This window comes from Bubalus kerabau, chromosome 1, assembly GCF_029407905.1.
Source record: "Bubalus kerabau isolate K-KA32 ecotype Philippines breed swamp buffalo chromosome 1, PCC_UOA_SB_1v2, whole genome shotgun sequence".
Taxonomy (NCBI): Eukaryota; Metazoa; Chordata; class Mammalia; order Artiodactyla; family Bovidae; genus Bubalus; species Bubalus kerabau.
The window spans coordinates 252999499-253019367 of record NC_073624.1 but is presented as its reverse complement, the minus strand read 5'-3'; the positions used below and the strand labels follow the sequence as shown (position 1 = coordinate 253019367).

The 19869-nt window shown below is 40.4% G+C and overlaps 1 protein-coding gene and 1 long non-coding RNA gene across 5 annotated transcripts in view; one reads left to right on the top strand and one right to left on the bottom strand.

Moving 5' to 3' along the window:
- The window catches only part of VCAN (versican), a 119145-nt gene that overhangs the window by 32174 nt on the left and 67102 nt on the right, over nt 1–19869 (bottom strand). For 3 of the 4 annotated variants that reach the window (XM_055563333.1, XM_055563342.1, XM_055563346.1), the window contains 3 exons: nt 11722–16935; nt 8390–8503; nt 4963–5076 (listed from right to left, as the gene is read on the bottom strand). In XM_055563333.1, coding sequence (XP_055419308.1) covers nt 4963–5076; nt 8390–8503; nt 11722–16935 — 5442 coding nt within the window. The remainder of the gene's footprint in view (nt 1–4962; nt 5077–8389; nt 8504–11721; nt 16936–19869) is intronic. The other variant, XM_055563353.1, reaches the window with a different exon arrangement.
- LOC129638839 (uncharacterized) lies at nt 86–17973 on the top strand. The gene is made up of 4 exons (XR_008708060.1): nt 86–173; nt 11365–11403; nt 16048–16191; nt 17847–17973. It is a non-coding gene; the product is annotated as an uncharacterized LOC129638839 (long non-coding RNA).

Sequence of the window (19869 nt, the reverse complement as noted above, 5' to 3'; positions counted from 1 at the left end):
GCCCAAGTGATTCCTGCCAAGTGAGTGACAATACATCTTAGGACTGGAAAGGCACTATCGAACTGCACTTTCCTTGATGAAAGCCAGTATCAGCAGGAGAAAAACTGGAAAAGGGGCCATTCAAAACCTCTGTAGGCTGCAGAGTCTACTGACTCACTTGTGAAGCAACTGGGGTAATAATTTCTTACCAAACTTTTCTAAAGAGAAATCAGTCAAATGATAAGATAAGAATTCTTGCTAAAAGGATTATGAATGCTCTATTTGCATAATGACTTCAAAGGCTCTGGAAATAGTCCTTCCCCACTTCCCAGAGAGAGAGTTGCATGGTCACAGGTTTGTCACGTAGATTTACTAAGAGGAAAAAATTCTTCATCAGTTGGCAGCTTCTGGGATATAACTAACAACTGTGAGCCAAAAGGAGAGGGAACATAGGTAACTCCCAGTGCAAAAGCATCAGGATTTGAAGTTTATCAAGAGTGACTTTAACTTAGTACCCCTCATTCCATCAAGCCATATGCACATATGTAGATATGTGTATGTGTATTAATATATACATATACTTTTTCTCTTTTGAAACAAGCATACTATAACCAGTATCCTGGTGAGATGAAAACATTTGTCAAATATGTTTAAATTTTACACTGGCAGTAAACTTCAGCTATATTTTCTAGATTGCCACTTTTTAAGTATATCAAAAGAAAGGAGTCTTGCACATAGCGCTGACCTCTCATTGGCAACCTTCTCAGACTAGCCCATTCACTGCTGCTGCTAAGTCGCTTCAGTCGTGTCCGACTCTGTGCGACCCCAGAGACGGCAGCCCACCAGGCTCCGCTGTCCCTGGATTCTCCAGGCAAGAACACTGGAGTAGGGTGCCATTTCCTTCTCCAATGCAGGAAAGTGAAAAGTGAAAGTGAAGTCGCTCAGTCGTGTCTGACTGTTAGCGACCCCATGGACTGCAGCCCACCAGGCTCCTCCGTCCATGGGATTTTCCAGGCAAGAGTACTGGAGTGGGGTGCCATTGCCTTCTCCAAGCCCACTCACAGGTGAGATTAAAATATGCATTAAATGATGATCAATAGAAATCATTTTAACTTTCATAAAGCATCTCACAAAGATATTGAACCAGTTACATGTAAAAACGAACAAAATGGCCAAGTTTATGAAACTGGGGACACTGTGAAAACTCCACATTACCTAATGATCAGACGCCCCTCCCCTAAATTTTACTGATTGATGAAGATAACAAAACTCTATTAGATGAAATAAATGCTCATTTTATATGTCTGACTTGGGGGCCAAGCTGAAAGTCAGATTGTTTCCTGATTCTCACTCCATTTATTCCTCCTCCTATAACTCATTGTGGGAAATCATGCATGATGAGAGACTTAACTTTTTTCCTGGCTTCAGTGATTAAGCCAGAATCATACAACAGATGCAGCTTATCTCTGAGAACAGTCCTTATTTCAGTTTAGTCTATCAGGCCTGTTGTTTAGTTAGAGCCAGCTGACTAATTGATTTCAACAAAGTGCACTGGAAGTTTTGAGTTGTATTACAGAGTTGTTTGGATACCACCAATCTCATAGGAAAGGACTCAAGACACAGATAGGCAGTTTTATAACAGTAGCACTCAGAACCCAAGAAGGAAGCCTATTTTGGCTACTTGGAAATAGCGGGTTTTCTTTTGGAAAGTTCACATGGAAGATTTCAGAGGAGAAGTGGGAGGGGTGTAGAGGAAACAGATCTTTATATATGAAAGGGTTGCGGGGGCGGGGGAGAGGTAGAATCAGGAAATTTGTTGAAATATCCTTTCTGCCAGTCAGTGCTGTGATACGGTAATAGCATCAGTTCAGTTCAGTCGCTCGGTCATGTCTGACTCTGTGACCCCAGGGACTGCAGCACGCCAGGCTTCCCTGTCCATCACCAACTCCCAGAGCTTGATCAAACTCATGTCCATCGAGTTGGTGATACCATTCAACCATAACCTTGGAAATTATCATTTATTTGAAGAAACACAGTTTAAGATTCTAGAGGATCCCTAACTTACTGAATAATACATCAGAAAAAAATTATTCTCTACCCTCTTTCTTATCCTCTATTAGCCTAAACAGTTTTGGTCTGGTTTTCTTTGTCTTTTGTCACTAAGAGAAAGTATTTTCCTCTTAAGTACAGAAAACCAAATGATCCTAAAAATTTAGATACATGACCATGACACTGCCCCAGTTCCTTTCTCAGTTAGCACATGTGTACAGAAAATAGAGGCAGTGTTTCTGCTAAAACCAAACAGGGACAGATTATTTATCTGTACTCTTCCAATGATTGTAAATAGATGTGCAAATACTTAACAGAGTGAATTTTTTTTTAAAGAAGCCAAATAACCACACCAATTCACTTAATTCTTATTATTCGTGAATTCAACAAACACGTAATGAAGGACTATGTGTCAGGCAGCACCTTCTAGCATGCAATTCTGAAAGGAGTTATCAGAAGCAGTTTGTCTTTTCAATCTTAGCTAAAAATAATGTGACACACATCTTATTTATTAAAAGGCAATGCTTTCAGATGATGCTTTCTTAGGCATCAGTCTACGTTTGGGAATATTTCTTATGCTTTAAGACTCCTATAGTCTATAGGTTATACTACAAAGTCCCACATTTAGTTTGGCCTGTGTATGTTGGGGGAAGATGGGGAGATTATAACAACACTTGTTCATGACCACAGAGGCTGAAATTGTCGTTCTTAAACAACCTCACTAAAACGCTATTCTCCTTATGCTATATAGGTAACGTTTTCAACACTCCTAACATATAGCCCACAAGCCATAAGAAACTGTCAACACTCTGGCACTTCTGTTTGGCAAGATGTATCTTGACTTGGGGGCAAATTGTGTGTACAGAACTGTCCCTCCATGGTTCTAAGACCTTCTTCTAGATTTTAAGATCTGTTATCATTCCACCAAATGCGTCCCCTCTTTCAGAGTTGCTGGGAGTTGGGAAGTTACTAAAGCAGAGAACAGAAAAGGTCAGCTGAAGAAACAACACAGTCATCACCAAAATTTGGATAGAAAACTGTTTAGACAACAATGCCGCTGTTAATGAAGAAAACATTTGTTCTTAGGCAACCTGAAAAGAGGAGAAAAAAATCTTTCAGTGTCCTGGCAGTAAATCACAGGAGCACAGCTGCATCTGGTAAACAGACTGGGGTAGCTATTCCTCAGCAAACCTTGCTGTAAGATAAAATAGAAGGTACCTGAAAGGCGATACCAGAAACGAGATGAAAAATGAAAACTTTTTCTTTTTAATATTCTCTTAAAAGGAAGTAAAAGGTAATTGCCCCCAAACTCCCTTCCAAGGATGTTACTGCTGAGTCTATCAGCTTCACATATAAATAAAATGCTTCTCCTTAAGAGTTACTTCAGAAGAGTGAAGATGTTGAAGAAATCTGGGCTTCCCAAGGCCACTGAGGTTCATTCTTCCCACTCTCTAATTTACTAGCTGTGTGACCTTGAACACATCACTTTTCCTTCCTGGGCCTCAATTTCTGGTCCACTTAACCCACAGAAATATTGCTGTCAGCCAAAGGAAATGGTGTACCTTGAAGCATGTGGTAAATTAAAAAGTAACCAACAAATAGTATCTCTTTGTATTCCCTGCCAAGAATTATGCTGAGTCAAGAAGATCAGAGCCTTTGTTTTGTTCAGAGCTCTATCACCAGCACCCAGAACAGTGCCTGTAAGACCGCAGGTGTTCAGAACACTTGTGGCACAAATAATTTTTTGAATCACTCCTTGTACTGGGAACTAAGTGAAGCCAGAATCATTTTAACACATAAAAAAGGCTCAAGCACCTCACTCTTTTGTTTTCTTCAAAAAATAGCATCTTTCCCACTGTTTTCTTTAAAGAAGAGGATCTTATTTGGTCAATTATCATATTTATATTTTACAATTTTAAAACAGACCCATCCTATGCAGTAAGGAAAAAGAAAAGAAAACCCTAAAAAACCCAAACATCATCCATCCCTTTCCTTTGGCAATTCAATGCACACTCCTTTTAGCTTTGCTTTAATTGTGTTGACATCCAGATTCATGCTGCAAAGCGGAATGTGGGGCCAGACCAATGTGTCTGAGTTATTAGACACTCATTTTCATTTTGTCTGGTGGAATGGAAGTTTGGCATTAAGCACTTTTATCAAAGCCAAACCACTGTATGACTTTAAGGAGAGGAAATCGATGTTCCAAAACTGAGTGTGCTGAGTATGCAATCTGTTTCTGATTGATGGGCTCAGAAATGTTACCGTTAACCACCCAAAATACACTCTCAGGTTGGCCATAAAATGCAAATTACAGGGATCACTCAATTCAAGCCATCATGAATTTAGGCCTTTCATTCAGAAAAAAATAGATTTTTCTTCAGTAGGAAAGCAACCTGGTTCATAATATCTTTTCTGTAGTATTTGCCAAGTCAAGGTGAATGTATTCACACAACTACATTAACTCATTCTCCAGAGATGATCAACTATGAACAATAAGACCATTGAGTCTCAAATGCTGAGAGGAGAAAATAAAGGCAATTAACACTGAATTCCATATCCTTGGTACAAGCTACGTATGTGATTAAGGTCCATGACTAGTCTGTCCCCAGGAAGAATATGTACCACAGTGTTCCTTTTGGTGGATGGATGTCCTTAAAGGCTCAGCATGCCTGTCTGCAATTCCATTCTATCAGTAAAACAACAATGATCAAATGAACATTATTGTTCAAATGTTGTGAGCTAAAAACGCATCAGGAAACCTAATGTATTTTGGCAATCTGCGAATTTCCTCTGCAGAAAAGAATATACAGTACGGTCAAAATTGCTAACAACAACAATAAAATCCAAATAATTATGACAAAGGGCTGTCTAGAATTAACAGTTGAGATGAAGTATCAATACTGTTCTTCATGCAAATGTTGCAAAAGCTCTTACCTTGCTCACAGAGTGCACCAACATAGCTCGGGAGGCAGAGACACCTGAAGGTATTAAAACCGTCAATACATGTGGCTCCATTGCGACAAGGATTAGAATGACATTCATCAAAATCTATAATAAAAGCCACAAAAGTACTTTCAGTAAAAGGTCAAAAGATCCTATTTCATAAGATTGCCAGGTAAAATACAGGATAGCCAGTTAAATTTGAATTCGATTGAAAAAAAGAAATTTTAGTATGTCACATCCTTTATTTAGGGCAAACTTGTACTAAAAACTCTTCTTTTTTAAATCTGAAATTTAAGTGTCACTGATCTAATATTTTTATTTGTTAAATCTGGCAACCCTAAGAAAATTTCAAGTATATTCAGAGTAAGGTCATTATCTCCATTGCTGTTAGATGAGTCCCATGAGCATTAAAACCAATAAAGAATCCCCCTAGCCTTCCCACCCCCAATTCTGACTCATGCCCTGACCACCTCAGTTGTGAATCACTGAAAATACTTCACTGGCTTCATAGCCTCCAGACCCTTCCCTTTCCAATATATCCTTCATTCAGCTGATTGTCATCTTCTTTAGACACCATCAGGATAATTTTATTCACTGGCTTTTTTTTAATCTTTTTAAATGTTTAAATTTATTTTTCAATTTTTACAAAACTTTTAATTTTATATTGGAGTATAGCCAATTAACAATGCTGTGATAGTTTCAGGCGCACAGCAAAGGGACTCAGCCATATATACACATATCCATTCTCCCTCATTGGCATCTAAGTATTCCGAGGACCCCAATTATCCAGGGTGCCAGTCGTCAGAATGCGGTCCCTGGACCAGCAGTATCGGTATCACCTGAGAATATCAGAAATGCATGTTCCCAGGCCCATCCAAGACTTACTGACTGATATTTGGAGGATGGGAACAACAAATTGTGTTTTACCAAGCCCTCCAGGTGATTCTCATGTACACTAAAGTCTTAGACTTTAGACCTAGATCCAGCTAGCTTTCCACTGTTCTTTCCCAGTGTTTCTCTCTCACAACCCACTAAGTAGGCATCCAGAATACTTGCGGTCCCCCAGATGCTTCCTGCGTTTGCGGTCTCTGCTTTCGTTTGCTGTGTCGAGTCTTTCTCTCCCACTTATGAAAATCCTCCCTAATTTCAGTGTCTATATTGAATGCAAACTTTCTAACAGACATCTATGATCTCTTGTGATGTAACTAATGCCTTTATTTCATTGCATTTTGCAGTTACACTAAAAATTTAGTTAATGTTTATATAAGTATTAAAAATGAATATATGTGTGTTCGGTCACTTTGGTCATGTCCACCTCTTTGCGACCCCCTGGACTGTAGCCTGCCAGGCTCCTCTGTCAGTGGGGGTTCTCCAGGCAAGAATATGGAGTGGGTTGCCATCCCCTCCTCCAGAGGATCTTCTCAACCCACGGATCTAACCCACATCTCCTGCATCTCCCATATAGCAGGCAGATTCTTTACCACTGAGCCACAAGGGAAGTCCAAAAATAAATATAAAAAATAAATTAAATTTCTAAGAGGTATATGCTGTATTCTTACCTAAAGAAATGACCTTAGTAGAAATGATAATATATTAATATCATAATAATGGTTTTATATGTTTGCTAAGTGCCAGTCATTGATCAAACAGTTTCACATATATTAACTCATTAAATTATTTTCAATTGATTGTAATGTGAAAAAAAATGGGGGTCACACATATACTTTTATATTGCACACATAAATTTGAGGGCTTCCCACGTGGCTCAGTGCTAAAGAACCTGTTTGCCAATGCAGGAGACCTATCTTGATCCCTGGGTCAGGAAGATGCCCTGGAGAAGGAAATGGTACCCCACTCCAGTATTCCTGCCTGGAGAATTTCTTGGACAGAAGGGCCTGGAAAGCTACAGTCCAGGGGATTGCAAAGAGACAGACAGGATTTAGCAGCTAAACCACATAAAATATGTAAATTTGATATTTAAGACATAATGATTTCTTAAATGTTATCTATTGTGATCTCTGTCTTCACTGGTTAGCACACAAATAGAACTTACTAGCTCCGTTGACTTTTGCTTTTTTTTTTTTTTAAAGATAAGCACTCTTTTAACATGAATGCTGGGGGTTTTATCTCAACATTTCTGTGTAATCTAAAGTATAATCTTTATTCTGTCATTATGAGAAAACCACTATGGTACTGCTAAAAGGAGCACCCGATGAGTAGCTCCCATCATTTTATTTCTTAGGGTCAAGGTCTGCTGCTACTGCTAAGTCGCTTCAGTCATGTCCGACTCTGTGCGACCCCATAGACGGCAGCCCACCAGGCTCCCCCATCCCTGGGATTCTCCAGGCAAGAACACTGGAGTGGGTTGCCATTTCCTTCTCCAATGCATGAAAGTGAAAAGTGAAATTGAAGTCGCTCAGTCGTGTCCGACTCTTCACGACCCCATGGACTGCAGCCTACCAGGCTCCTCTGTCCATGGGATTTTCCAGACAAGAGTACTGGAGTGGGGTGCCATCACCTTCTCTGAGGGTCAAGGTCTATATTTAGCCAAATCAAAACTGGAGTCCTTTTTAAATTTTTCTTCAGGAGAAGGAACCCCAAATAAGAATGGAAGTAAAAGGGACTGATTTAGTAAAGAGACAATGACGTTCTTTGGAATCCAAAGAGAGGAGGAAGACAACAATGTCACAGCTCCTCAAGGGAGAAATGGACTAGGCTGGTCTCTGGGCACAGCCAGAGAAGGTACTTTCCCATGACACGCCAGAGCAGCAAGTCATCTCAAAACATAAAAACTCCCTATTTTTTAAATTGTTGTTTAGTCACTATGTCATGTCTGACTGTGACCTCATGGACTGTAGCCCACCAGGCTCCTCTGTCTTTGGGATTACCCAGGCAAGGATGCTGGAGTGGGTCACCATTTCCTTCTCCAGGGGATCTTCCCGACCCAGGGATCAAATCTGCGTCTCTTAGGTCTCCTGCATTGGCAAGCAGGTTCTTTACCACTAGCGCCATCTGGGAAATCCATTTTTTAAATAGAGCTTTTTAAAAGAAATTTGTACTTAAATTGATAATTTATTGATACACAGATTTGGAGACAGGTTAAAATTTTTGTCAGTATGTAAGCAAATACTATATATCAAACTTTACATTTGTAAAGCCTGAGTGTGAAAACCACACATAAATACAACTGACCTCAGTAATCTTCCTTGAGTCCTGGTGATATCAAGAAAATTCAATAAACATCTATCCCTGTTTCCCATAGAGTACTTAAATTACTCTATGATTTTAATTTCATCTAACACACCATTCATCTACAATGGGCTTCTCTGAAATCCTCTGATGGATCCAAGCAACATAAACTCTCCCCCAATATGTCTTCTGGAAAAGCACTATGGTCTTTCAGGGAAGAACATCTTACCAAGTTCACACCGATCACCACTGTATCCTGGCACGCAGGTGCACACGTAGGAAGTTTCAGTAGGATAACAGGTGCCCCCATTGAGGCACGGGTTCGTTTTGCAACGATCAGGTCCTACCAGGTTCAGGAAAGTAAGAAGAGCAATTAGGCTCATCTCTCAGTTTCAACATATTTTAGCATAAAAATGCCGTTTTTTGCTACCAGAACATAAGGCTTTACCATAGCACTACACATAAAAATTAAGATTAACTTTACTCTCTGGAGTGTTTCTTGGCATTATAACTAATTATTACAAATTGCATCTATTCATTTCTGGAATCCAATCAATCATCATTATTTTTAAACAGTATTTTGTATGGTATCTGGCAACTAATTAATATATTCTACTGCAGATTTAGTTGGCATGATAATGGCAATTGATTTTAGTCAAAATGATTACACGTATGTGCACAGTGAATGGAACATGTATTCTTTTAAACGAGGTTAGTTCATGTGAAATGGCTGGATACACAGAACATGCATTCTTTTTAGCATTGGCTTGTTACCATCATTTAAATTATTATTGCCTTTTACCACTTAATGCTCAGAAACTTTTTCTTCGAAAGTGTGCACTGAAGTCTCTTCTGCTACATTAATATGCTTTTTCCAAAAACACGTTCCAATTGTACTCCTTTAAACTATACTTGAAGAAAAGCAACACATGGATTAAACTCTACTGTGTAAAAACAAACCCAAATACAAAAATCTCACCTTAAGTGAAACCCCAAACTTTTATTACAATTTTCTTATTAAAAACACAAAATTGACACTCCTAGGTGATCAATATAAAGGCCAGAGGTACAAATGTATGAGAAGAAAACAGTTTAATACATATTTTCTAAATCCAAGTACTTTTAGACTAACTGAGGCACATCTGTTTTTCTGTAATATCCCAGGGGTAATTATATTTATATTAATAGCTTATATATATTATTTGAATACTTTTCCAGAAGTGCTTGCTTCAATGTTTAAGAATCCAAATGAGAGCTAACCATTTTTTACAAAAGAACTGAAATAAATAGGCTATATAGTTTCAAAAATTTTAAGACCTGAAAGTCTGAAATAATTGCACATGAAGAAAAGAAGATATCCACTTATGAAACATGAGAAACAGGTATGGCTATAGAAAATAACTGAGCCTTTCCCACCCAGGAAAGTCAAACTCACACTTTCTGAGTGTTAAGGAAATTCTGGACTACTAGAAAGAATTGATGGGGCACATGTGCACGTGTGGGTTCATGATAATTAGGTTAATTCAGATGTTTGCAACTGTTTCTTCAAAAGTGACCCCAACTGTGCTAAGACTCTCCCTATAATTCTAAAGATCTCCCTACTTTTGCCTTCTGCTTTTGAAAATACGCTGCTTAGATGACAAGGCTACGGTCAACAACACTTCTACATGCTGCTCTCAGTGCAAAACCAAAATGACACTAAAGTGAAAGTGGTTGGTAAAGTGACGTGCCACAGAAATGTGAAGTACAGCGTTACTCCCACCACAGACACGGGACATCATGAGAGAGTGCAGGACAAGGGCTTGGCGAGGGAGGGGGCTGTGAACTGAAGGCAGTTTCGATTAGGAGAACAGTTTTGTTTTCACTCATTTTATTCTTCCCTAAGCAGTGTGTAGTCATCTCGGAAAGTTGAAACTGCAGCAAATAGACCAGGCAATCCAATAGGAGCTTTTTTTTTACTGAATTCACCTAAAGTGACACTTTGTTTTGCAAAGACGCAAGCTCTGATTCTAGGTAAACATTACGAATTGGGCAACTGGTACACATTTCTCATTTGTCAAATCCAACTCTCTCTATAGATATAGTTATTACCAGTGATTTCTCTATCGTATTTCCTCTAACCTGAAGTATATTTCAACTAAATTACAAAAGAATAAATATTGGCCAGATTACTAGGTTATCATTTACAGATGCAATAAAGAGTGACCAAAAAAAAAAAAAAATCCATCAGCCACCTTTGATCAGATGTATTCACAAAATACTTCATCATTTATAAAAGTTACACTTTATGACTATTTCACACTATCTGAAGCACAACAAAACTGAAGCATTGGTAACACAAAAGATAAGGTTGCAACGCTCAGAAGAATAACTCTAAGTATAGCCATGCTGTAAAAACATACTCATTAAAATAAAACATATTTTTAATCAACACAGTCCTAGAAGTACTATTTTTTGGTTTCTTTTTTTCTTTTTCTAGGTAGCAACTAGGTGGTGATAGCTACTTATGGATTCCACTAACATTATTATTCCCACCGTTCTTGGAAAACACCATTAACCTTAACTTTTCAACATTATCAACTAGACTAAAAGGAAAATAAATTCTACAGAGTAAATATTCTAAGATCTCTGCTTTACATGTAATTAAATATTATTCATTTTTATACTATATTAACAGAAAACCACCAAAGACCAGTGGAAAAAACCACCTACTCTGGAGCGAGGCCCATCTGGGTTCAAATACCACTTTACCATGATGTGTGTGGCTACAACCCTGGGCCAATTACAGAGCCTCTCTGAACCTCCACGCCCTACCCTTTTAAATGGAGATAATAATGTACGCATTGTGGCCTTTCTGTGAAGCTCAAATGGCATAGTCTTTATGAACCAGTATCAAATTCATGCTTCCTGTGTACTCGGCAAAAAACTAGAAATCTCTCAACAGGCAGAGTTTGAATATATACCGAATGAATACTCACTGTGGCTAGGCACTGTGCTAGAAGCATTAGGTAGACTACCTATCTAAAGCAAGGAAATTACACAAAAGTATGAACTTATAACCGATATTGTGTGAACCATGTTAAGTATTAGAGTTACTTACTAGTCTCATTTGTAAAGGCCTGACAGATTTTAATATTGCCCATTCATTCATTAGAGTTTTTTTTGTTTTTTTTTTTTAATAAGATACTTTTCCTGTTCCTAAAGCTAAGATGTATAACTACGGGACCTAAGACAAAGTCATAGGTAAGTTGTGGGTAAAGTCAAATTGAATTTTTATACCATTAACAATTTCAGGTTTTCCATGTTGCAATTGAAAAAAAAAGAAACAACATGTTTCTTAAACCCAGAAAAATACAAAGTTTATCTTGGAAGCCCCCAGTCTATACTTACTTTCTTTGCATCTCATTAGGGAATCAATACTATGGCCTGTTCTGCTGTACGTGAACAATACAAAGAACCTTCACCCCTTTCACAGTACAACACAATTATATAAATAAATATGTTAGGACCAAGGGACTGTTTCCACGTTTGGAAACAGATTTATCAACGTTGTGTCCTTACCTGGTAAATAGATTGCTGTGCCTTCCACTGACTCTTCATTAATGCCAATCAGGAAACTGGTTTCGTTAGAAGTTTCCAGAAGGGGAAATGATGGTGTTGCAAGCTCAGTATTTAACTCTGTGGTGCTTAGTGTTGCCTGCTTATTAGAATCAAGCATCCTCGTCGGCACTTGCTGTTTGGGGGCCGCTACTGTGGAATCCTCCCCTCTGATCAAAGCTGCCTGTGTTTCAGGGCTTATTTCCAGAGGAGAAGGGATGGTGGGCCGCTCAGAAGTCTGTGGACTGGGCTGAGGCACCACGCCTGCCTCGACCCCGTGAATCACAGAAGCAGAAGTAGAATGTGGCCGCAGTGTAGCACCTTCTAACTTCGTTTCACTTGCAGCTGTGACAGTAGCCTCAGCCTCAGGGGTTTCAGTACCGGGAAACACCTTGACTGTTTCCCCAGAAACCTGGACACTGGTTGTGCTGTCAGAATTTTGGAAAATCTCAATTTCTTCTTGAGCAATTAGTTTTGTGGCAGAAGCCTCTGTTGGTTCTAATAGTTTAGGCTTACTTTCATCTTCTGAAGGCTCTGTGTCAGGAGATAAGGATGGAGGCTCAGTTATGTGAAAGTCTTCTTCACTTGAGGGTTTGAAAGTCGCTTCAATGTTTGCAAGTTCTCCTGAGGATACTGGGGGTGTGCTGGCATCTGTACTTGGCAGAGCACTTGGCTGGGGGTCCTCTGAATGCTCAGAGTCTCCACTGCCTAAGTGGACACTGAGTGGAGGAGATGATGGTGTCTGAGAGAGCAGCTCTGAAAAAGCTGAAACTGTGGATGTGTCGATGGAATCCGGCAGACCGGCTCCTTCCATCACATCAGGTGCCTCTGTTAAACTCTGAGCCGTAAGGTAGGTAGTACCAATACTTACATAGGGGGTAGGATCTATCAGTGCCTCCTCAGCCCCAGAAGAGAACTCTGGTTGGAAAGAGGGACTTACATATTTCTTTGCTTCATCCTCATTCTGTGTCCTTTCCAAATAGCCCAACGTTGATATGACTTCACTTTGGTCTGCAATAGCTTGGCCATCAGACAAAGTGCTTGATTCAAAGATGTCCTCCAGGGTTTTGGCTTCAGTTTTTGACTCTGGATTAACTGTGGCAGACTTACTAAGAATGGGCAGAGATGTGGCTGTGGGAAGCAAAACGTCTAATTCTGTCTCTGAGCTAAGCATGGGGATCCCAGTCGTGAAGATAAAGTCTGTGTGATCTAATGGATTTCTGTCTTCAGGAGCCTTCGATTCAGGTGTTGCCTGAGTGTAATTAGCCAGCAGAATATCACCAGAAGCCTCAAAGTTTTCCTCGGTTGAAGACAGGTTAACAGCTGCCTCATACTTCTCTTGAACTTGAGTGCTCTCTTCACTACTGTCAGGCGGTCCCGAGGGTACTTCTGGATCCAAGTCCGTCTGCATTCCAAGGATGTCTTCATATATTGGTTTAGTGTGATCAATATCTATGATAGTATTTTTATCTGATGTGAGCTCAGGTATAATTTCAAGGATGGTACTCTCCGTCATTGTCAATATTAAATCCTTGTCCTCTTTGTCCAGATCTATAATAATACTTTCAGTGGCTTTTCTTCTGTCGGGTTTCAGCGTAGAATCCTTAAATCCCCCGAAATGGTCTTGGAAACTATCTGCCGCACCTTCTGTGGCCTTCTCATATGATGCTGTGCTTGCCGGTGTGCCGGTTGCTTCAGGAGGGCCTTCTCTCTGCTCAGGATGAAGCGTCAGCACCATTGAAACTGTCGGGAATCCATCAACAGTAACAGCTTCGACACTTGGAACCTTGGGATGTTTTTCCAGGGATCTATCAGAAACAAAGGTGGTGCTTCCTTGCCTAGTTGCCTGAGTCATTCCAGAAGCGTGGACTTCTGCACCAACTGCATCCAATTCCCCAGAACCTTCTCCAGAATGTTCATAAAACAGGTCAGATGGTTTCGGTGTTGATGTAACAAATCCTTTGGCCATTTCAAGATCATATGTTCTAGCCAGAAAATCAGTGGCAGAGGTTGCTGTTTCTTTAGTTTCTGCTGTCATAGAATTCTCGCTAGAGACTTGATCAGTCAGAGGCTGTGGTCTACTGGTCTGGATTTCTTCTGCCCTACGGTGCGTCTGATTTTGAGGATGTCCGGGGCCTGTGGAAAAAGTGAGAGGTGCCGTGAAGGGCCCTTCTGTTCTGGCGTCACTTAAAATTTCTGGTAGCGTTGTGCTGGATGCTGTCTCACCATCTTCAAAAATGCTGTCTGTTTTGGAAATGAGTGGTCTCATTTCATTTGCTACATTTTCCATTCCCTCATAGTCTCCACTTGTATCATTTAAGATGCTGGCTTCTAAACTTTGTACTTGAGAAGTCAGGGGATATAATGTGCTAAGGACTTGTTCTATTTCAGTAAAATTCACTGATCCTAGAGTAGGCAAAACTTCTTCCCCAGATCCCAGTCCAGAGAATAAAAGATCTGTATCTGACTCTTTAATTATCGGGCTCGTAACTTTGGGAAAGGGTTTTATACTCTCTTCCTCTTTGATGGTTGAACCTGCAATTACACTTTCAGCTGGTACTGATTCAGTCACTGAGGCAGTAGCTAAGAAAAAATGGGATTTTTCAGTAACTTCAGGGAGAGTAGTGTACAATGCCAAGCCCTTTGAATCTAGAGTTGGAGTGGACACGTCAGCTAAGGAAATGACTTCCTCCTTCATTCTTTCATCAGTACTGTAAGTTTTCTTTGTCGTTAGTGTGAAATAACCTGTGGTTTGGAGTCCAGGTTCAGGAAATGTCTGTGAATCAAAAGTTGTTTGTTCTGGTGCAACAGAGCTTTGAAGGGGTTCAAAAGATTCTTGTTCTTGAGTCTTTTCCTCTGATACTATTTCACTTCCATTTCCTTGCCTTACAGGGTTGACTTCTTGTCTAGACCATAATTCGTCTGGCTCCACAGTTGGGGGAAAGTCCATTGAAACTGTGTGATTCTCCTTCACCTCCCCCTCTTCGGTTGAAGCTTTAGTACTCTCAGCTTCTGCTGTTGGCAAAATGGTGGATCTTTGATCAGTTTCATTGATAGCACCTTCTTCTCCCAATCGTTGGTCAATAAATGGGGAATCTGTTCCAGAGGCTTTTCCTGCGGCACTGGGAAACACTTTGTCAACAGAGCTGCTTACTGAGAGCAAGTGCTCACCCGAGCCCTCAGCAGAGGCTGTGAATTCTTCCCAAGGGAAGGCGGAGGTGCTGACCAAGGTGCTGCCAGGTTCTTCCGAGTCAGCAGTGTGGTTACTGAGGTCCGAGGTAGGTGTTACAGATGGTAACATCTGGGTATCCTTAAATGCTGCATCCCCTGAGCCTTCCATCATCACTATTTCTTCTTTTGTTATGGGATAAGATACTGTCGAGTATTCCCTGAAGTCACCACTGAAATCTTCCTCCAAAGGAAAATCTGTAGAAAAGCCCTTTATTTCTGCCCTGTGAGTTGGCTCTCCTGAGATCTCTGAAACCAAGTTTTCCTTAGATGTTTGGCTTATAGTTTCAGCAACCTCCCTGTCCACTGCAGTACTCAAGACTTGTTCGGTTGGCTCAAAACGGAATACAGTTTCCACATTTGGAGACCAAGTGCCAGCTGCCTTCTCTTCAGCTAGAATTTCAGGCTCTAAATTTAATGAAAGTGAAGAAACAGTGGTGGTTTCTGGGTCAACAGCAGCTTCTCCGGAGCCCTGCTCCATAAAGAGAGAGACGGGGCTCCCTGGGACAGTAGGTGACCCTTCCAGAACCCCAGGTTGACTGCTAAGGCTGGGATCTGTGGTCTGTGCTGCCAGATTGTCTAAAACTTCTGTTTCTGTAAAGACAACAGTAGAACGTGTCGTATCCCTTTCAGACTGTGTGGGTGTCATCTGGGACATGAAACTCTTCCTAGTAGCAGCTGCTGAATCATCAGGTGGAGTTTCACTTGAGCTTTCTAACTCAGGGGGTGAAACAAACTGATCTGATCTCTGTGTAGGGGAATGTACCTCAACTGTAGAAGCTGTACCTGTAGTTCCCTTCTCCTCCTCTTTCCTTGTTGTTTCCTCCAGATGTGGACTGAAAACCCACTCATAAGTGTCTGTCTCCCTTACAAATTTGGTAGGCACTACTGCAGAAACCTGTTCAGAAATTGAATATACAGTGGTTGCAGGAACGTCCAAAAGGCTCTCCGTGATCATGATCTTGCTGGTGTCTAAAGTAACAAGGGAGTCTGTAGTATTTCTCTGTGATAAATCAGTTATCATGGCAAATATTTTATCTTTGTCTTCTTCTGCTTCCCCAGAGCCTTCCGGAATTGGAATTGAAGGACTTCCTGAGAACTCGACAGTGTGTCTAGGGGTTATTTCCACCCAGCTTTCTACTGTGGACAGTGGCTCATCAGACTGTGGAGTGCCTGTTAAGATAAATGATGCATCCTCTGAGACAGGTGCTGATACAGAACTTGCAACCATACTTGGAGTATGTGTGGTAGAACTTTTTTCTGCCTCTTCACCAAAGGTTCCTTCGGTAGCCCCTGAAAAGATGATTTTTTGAGATTCCTGGTCAATGGCAGTATCTCCTGAAGACTCTTCAGGAAACAGAGGTACTGATTCAGCATGTTCATGCACCAGATGATCAAGTTCAGGACTTTTCTCTGTGATTGAGTCTGGCCCCTCAGTGGCTTCTCCTTCATGGAGTGAAGCTGTGGGGAAAATATCAGGCTCGCCGCTTGAAAAAGGCTCTGCTGTTTCAGGGTAAATCTCGGGTCTCCACGTAATTTCAAGGGACTCCGTTGTTTCTTTAGATTCATTAGGTTGCACGGCAGTGGACAATCCAGCATGGGTGATTATAAACTGATGACTATCACTTTCACTGCTGTCTGAAAAATTTTGAGAAGGTGCAACACTTTCGAACTGGCCACGCCTAGCTTCTGCTGCTTCTGGGTCCTTGGGGACAGTGGTAACTACATGCTTCCCATTTATGTACTGCACGGATGGGGTGGTCGTGACATCAGTGGCATTGGCACACTCCTCATCTTCTTCATCCTCTTCACTGTGCAACATACCAAGTAACTCAGGTAAAATCTCAGCAATTAGATCGTGCTCTGGATCTGTTTCTTCACTACAAGGCTCATCTTCTTTAGATTCTGAATCTATTGGATGACCACTTACACTGAAATCACTCATTCGACCTGAAAAAAACAAAGAGTTTTCACAATACTTAAATAGAAGATTTGGCAGTGTACGATAGAAGAAATCGATAGCAAGGCTGGCTGATCACACTCTCACACAAAAAGGAGGATTCAAATCTGTTCACAGTAAGAGCAATCACCCTTCTACACATGGTTCCCAGTCTTCGCATTTGCTGTTTGATATTAACAACAGGAAAAATAAATCCAATTGTAGCAACAGGTCACAAAAACTCTTCAACATGTTTAACAAAACCACATCCTTAAAATGAAACAAGGCACCAGGTATACACAGTGTAATCATGAAATGGAAGAATTCATCTCTGTGCAAACTGGAAAAAAAAAAATTTCAAGTTAAGATCCCTTCACAAGATCATACAGAAAAAAGTAACTGTTATCCTTCGTGTCGGTGAATGCAAAGATACCCTCTATTGAATAGGGAAGTGAGAAGCAATTTCTTCTGGCCTCCTGTCATAATTTACCCTAGAGAAGACTGTTTTTAGAAAAGTAAAAGAGAGGTTTCTTTATAGCCCTTTCACAGAGTGATGACAATCCTGTCCCATGCAACAGTAAGACAAGACTTAGCTGTGTAATAGAGTGCAGTCACATTCCATGCACAAGGGCAGGAAGCCCCGGGGAGGAGGGGCTGGGGGTCTCCATGCAGGGCTGTCTCACAGAAAGCACCAGGAAAGAACAGCCCTCCACACCTTTCCAGCTTTATCTGTAATGAGAGGTGATCTGGACTGGGGCAGTTGTCATTCTTTTCATTAACCTTTTCTCCAAAAGAAGTTCAGGAGTCACTTCTAAACATTAGAACTAGCATATGAAATAACACCTACCCTTGAAACATTTCCTAGACTGTAGATTGCCACAGGGTACCAACCACTAAGCCCATCTGCCTTTTCTCTCTCCAGAAATCCACCAGCAAAGCTCCTCATCCGAACACCAGGAGGCGGACATTCCGCACCCTCATTTGCATCGGAGTGGAATTCAGTGGTCCTTGGAGAGGGTTTCAGAATCACAGCAGCACGGACAGGTACCTGTGGGTGTTCTCACCCCAGGAGAGACACAGAGAAGCTCAGAGGGTTGCCCGAGGTCTTGCCCTCTGGTCCCGGGAACACTGTTGCAGATACAGCTTTCAGCCTAGCCCTGATCCATGCCACACATGCTTAGGTTGAACCTGAGAACTTACAGGAGGAATGATAATTACAACGATGGAATCACTCCTGCCCTCTATTAGTAGAGAAATGGCTTGTTGTCAGAAGCCACTCCCCTTCACCCAACATCTAACATTTCCTGATGGCAAAAAAGAAAAACACTCTATTGAGACGGTAGCAATATTGTCTGTATTCTTTGCATGCGTGTGTGCTTGTCATGTCTGACTCTTTGCCATTGTATTCTCTGTGTCAGCATAAATACAGAAGTATATGAACAGCCAATAAAAACTCTACAGAGCTCCTTCTGTTTTTAACTATGGTTTGCTAATTAAAAAAACAGAGACCGCAAAACGTTTATGTAACTAGAAGATATATTGTATTTACGTTAATCCCTTTCACTCTAATAAAAACAAAAAAGAAAACTTTTTTCTCTGTATCCCATCTTCACTATATTGTCACCATAAAATATCACTATTATTTGTGTCAGAGTAGGTCTCTCTTCCCTATTACATGTGCATCCTATTTAACTTTCACACACTACAAATCACTCCTTATATCTCCACTGAATACATTCAGTGCCTCAATCATGTAAACAAAGTGGGATAGGTATTCAAATGAACAAAAAATACTGCTACCCTAAACAGAAATGTGATCAATACATAACTCTGGCATATTACAAAAATATAAAACCCCACCTAGAGGAGTGGGATGCGGTGGGAGGTTGAAGGGAGGTTCAAGAGGGAGGGAACATATGTATTACCTATGGCTGATTCATGTTGATGTACGGCAGAAATCAATACAATACTGTAAACCAATTATCCTCCAATTAAAAAAAACAACAACTAAAAAATAAATAAAACAGATGGCCAACAAGGACCTACTGTATAGCACAGGGCACTGTGCTCAATATTCTGTAATAATCCAAATGGGGAAAGAATTGAAAGAGAATTTACATATGTATATATAGAGCTGAATAACTTTGTTGTATACCTGAAACTAACACAACATTGTAAATTAACTATAAACCAATATAAAATAAAAATTTTAAAAATTAAAAATATGTACTATATAGATGATTTCTGCCACAGAAGTTACAGCTATTCCTAATTGCCAAACTCATAGAAATAACTAAATGCCTTACCTTTGTTTTCAAAAAAGGGTAAGTTCATTTAATATTAGACCATAGAAGTTATTACTCTGATCTTATACTGTCTCATGGTGTATGTTTTAAAAGAAAACATCTTCAGATGATAAATACCTTTTAATACAGCTTGTGTTGAAGGCTACCTCTCACTAAGGAAAAAAGAATGTGAGAGAATATATATGCATATTCTTATACAGGTATATGAGAGAATGCATCTTTAAATGCCTTCTATACAAATGAATCTTTTGAAATATCACATCTATAACCTTATCTAATCACTAAATCAAGTAGCCTCATCGTTAATACTATTTGAATACAGTTGAGTGAAAGCGTGTTAGTCGCTCAGTCGTGTCCGACTCTTTGCAACCCCATGAACTACAGCCCACAAGGCTCCTCTGTCCATGGAGTTCTTCTCAAGGTAAGAATACTGGAGTGGGTTGCCATTTCCTTTTCCAGGGGATCTTCCCGACCCAGGCATTGAACCCAGATCTCCTGTGCTACAGGCAGACTCTTTACCGTCTGAGCTACCATGAAGCTACACTCAGTTACACGATTCTGTGAAACTTTGTAGAATTTAACAGGAACTTCAAAAATATGCCAATTTTAAATTGCTTATAGTGCCCGGAGAATCCCAGG